Source organism: Lethenteron reissneri, chromosome 28, assembly GCF_015708825.2.
Source record: "Lethenteron reissneri isolate LAM-NWPU_2019-01 chromosome 28, ASM1570882v1, whole genome shotgun sequence".
NCBI classification, from domain to species: Eukaryota; Metazoa; Chordata; class Hyperoartia; order Petromyzontiformes; family Petromyzontidae; genus Lethenteron; species Lethenteron reissneri.
Genome location: NC_083806.1, coordinates 4,867,678 through 4,870,579, shown reverse-complemented (window position 1 = coordinate 4,870,579; position 2,902 = coordinate 4,867,678). Strand labels below are relative to the sequence as shown.

The 2,902-nt window shown below is 56.3% G+C and overlaps 1 protein-coding gene across 1 annotated transcript; it reads left to right on the top strand.

Moving 5' to 3' along the window:
• LOC133348718 (histidine-rich glycoprotein-like) lies at nucleotides 1–2,639 on the top strand. Its single transcript, XM_061561655.1, has 5 exons — nucleotides 1–24; nucleotides 1,160–1,840; nucleotides 1,880–1,984; nucleotides 2,024–2,440; nucleotides 2,622–2,639. The coding sequence occupies exons 1-5, from the start codon at nucleotides 1–3 to the stop codon at nucleotides 2,637–2,639; spliced, it is 1,245 nt and encodes a 414-aa protein (XP_061417639.1).
• The last annotated feature ends 263 nt before the right edge of the window (nucleotides 2,640–2,902 follow it).

Sequence of the window (2,902 nt, the reverse complement as noted above, 5' to 3'; positions counted from 1 at the left end):
ATGCGGGCGGGGAGCGGTGGCGCAGTGATTAGCGCGCTGCGCTCCGAACACGGCGACCCGAGTTCGATTCCCGCTTTCAGACCAACATCGGCGAGGAACCAGTCAGTCACCTGTGCCTCCCCTAGGTCGACTCAGCCTCAAATGATCACCTGGTGCGATGTGTAAACATCAGCACTGCGGAAACAAAGGCGGTGGGGAGTGGTGCTGGCTACTCGCTAACAGCACTTGCCCCAACAGTCTTGTCAAGACTATACGGGGGATCTTTGTCTTTGTTTGTCTATACATGGTGCTTTTAAAAAATGTGAACACTTCTGAGAATGTTGCAACAACACCACCACGACAAAATGTGCTGCCTCCAGACTCTGGAGACCACCTGGAGAAGATTCCAGGCACGCGTTGACAACGATGGCGAACAGGTGGGAGACTCTTTGACTTTGTGAAGCTATTAACTAATCATTTGTCATCATGCTACGGCGTATTATTGTCCGTTGTTTTTCCATTAAAAACGATAGTCCCATATGAGTGTTAACATTTTTTGAAGCAACCTGTATATGGTGTGTGGGCAATGCCACATCAAATGATGTTGGCCTTGGCCGGTGATCGAATGGAATTCGATTCGCGGCCACGGTTAGTTGCACAGTGTAAAGTGCCGTTGTTCTCACCGCCGCTGATGATAACGCGGAGATTTTTTTAATTTAAAAGAATTTCTTTAAGATTTTCCCAGCTTGTTTTGTTCGATTTTGTTTTATGACTCACGTAAAGAGATCTCTATGTTGCGCTTGTCTGATACGCGGACCCCGCGTCTCAACGTCGCCAGATAATCGAGAAGACACCGGCTCTTAGCACGAGTCCCCTGTCGAAACGACCACGCTGTCGCGTGCGCGAAGATGCGCGTTGGGAGGATTTGGCCCGCTTGCTGTACCATTTGCACACGACTGTTAAGCCAACTTCGTTGAGCCTATCACTTGAGATAGCCAAGTCGCTGCTTTAAATAAAAAAAATGATGCGTATCTCCGTGGGCATTACCCTGGTAAAATATATATTTTTATAAAAAGTTGTTTATTTTGGTTTACATTCCTTACACGTTGGCTCATTCGTTCACGGACGTGCGCGTGCCTTCGGCTCACTCATCCGTCTGCTGACCGTGGTGTACCACGAGTGTGGGCACGTGGTGTACCACGAGTGTGGGCACGTGGTGTACCACGAGTGTGGACACGTGGTATACCACGAGTCTGGGCACGTGGTGTACCACGAGTGCGGGCACGTGGTGTACCACGAGTGCGGGCACGTGGTGCACCACGAGTGCGGGCACGTGGTGCACCACGAGTGCGGGCACGTGGTGCACCACGAGTGCGGGCACGTGGTGCACCACGAGTGCGGGCACGTGGTGCACCACGAGTGCGGGCACGTGGTGCACCACGAGTGCGGGCACGTGGTGCACCACGAGTGCGGGCACGTGGTGCACCACGAGTGCGGGCACGTGGTGCACCACGAGTGCGGGCACGTGGTGCACCACGAGTGCGGGCACGTGGTGCACCACGAGTGCGGGCACGTGGTGCACCACGAGTGCGGGCACGTGGTGCACCACGAGTGTGGGCACGTGGTGTACCACGAGTGTGGGCACGTGGCGTACCACGAGTGTGGGCACGTGGTGTACCACGAGTGTGAGCACGTGGTGTACCACGAGTGTGGACACGTGGTGTACCACGAGTGTGGACACGTGGTGTACCACGAGTGTGGACACGTGGTGTACCACGAGTGTGGGCACGTGGCGTACCACGAGTGTGAGCACGTGGTGTATCACGAGTGCGAGCACGTGGTGTACCACGAGTGTGGGCACGTGGTGTACCACTAGTGTGGGCACGTGGTGTACCACTAGTGTGAGCACGTGGTGTACCACGAGTGCGGGCACGTGGTGTACCACGAGTGCGGGCACGTGGTGTACCACGAGTGCGGGCACGTGGTGTACCACGAGTGCGGGCACGTGGTGTACCACGAGTGTGGACATGTGGTGTACCACTAGTGTGGGCACGTGGTGTACCACGAGTGTGGACACGTGGTGTACCACGAGTGCGGGCACGTGGTTTACCACGAGTGTGGACACGTGGTGTACCACGAGTGTGAGCACGTGGTGTACCACGAGTGTGGGCACGTGGTGTACCACGAGTGTGAGCACGTGGTGTACCACGAGTGTGGGCACGTGGTGTACCACGAGTGTGGGCACGTGGTATACCACGAGTGTGGGCACGTGGCGTACCACGAGTGCGGGCACGTGGTGTACCACGAGTGCGGGCACGTGGTATACCACGAGTGCGGGCACGTGGTGTACCACGAGTGCGGGCACGTGGTGTACCACGAGTGTGGGCACGTGGTGTACCACGAGTGTGGGCACGTGGTGTACCACGATTGTGGGCACGTGGTGTACCACGAGTGCGGGCACGTGGGTGGAGGTGGTTATTGGGGGGTGGTTATGGGGGGCTATTTGCTAATGCCACGTGAAATATGAAAACGAGGATCGGGCCTCGCTGCGGCCGTGGCGGCATTTGGAGAGCGGCAGTGTATGCACGTGTACACACAGTCGTTGTACACGCATGTGCAGCCCCTGTTATGCCATGGTCCAGTTATCCACCGGCGTGTAATGTCAGCCACTCGCCCATCCACTCACTCACCCACCCATACATATATATACATTCATGCTCACCAAATTAATTGACCCATCCATCCACTCACACACTCACTCAACCATCACACACACACACACATCCAAACAATAATTATATCCCCAACCCAGGAGCGTCCATAGGGGGATACGAGGCAAATCAGACTGTGTGCCCCCCCCCCCAAAGCGCGGGGCCCGGGCGGTCGACCCGATTATCCGTTGCCTATGGACGGCTCTGCCCCT

What these genes read in the sequence shown, in the direction of transcription:
- LOC133348718 (XM_061561655.1), top strand. Translation starts at nt 1, where the DNA reads ATGCGGGCGGGGAGCGGTGGCGCA. An exon ending in GGGCGGGGAGCGGTGGCGCA is followed by an intron (nt 25 to 1,159) that starts GTGATTAGCGCG and finishes GTGTACCACGAG; the next exon opens with TGTGGGCACGTGGTGTACCA. An exon ending in TGTACCACGAGTGTGGGCAC is followed by an intron (nt 1,841 to 1,879) that starts GTGGTGTACCAC and finishes GTGTACCACTAG; the next exon opens with TGTGAGCACGTGGTGTACCA.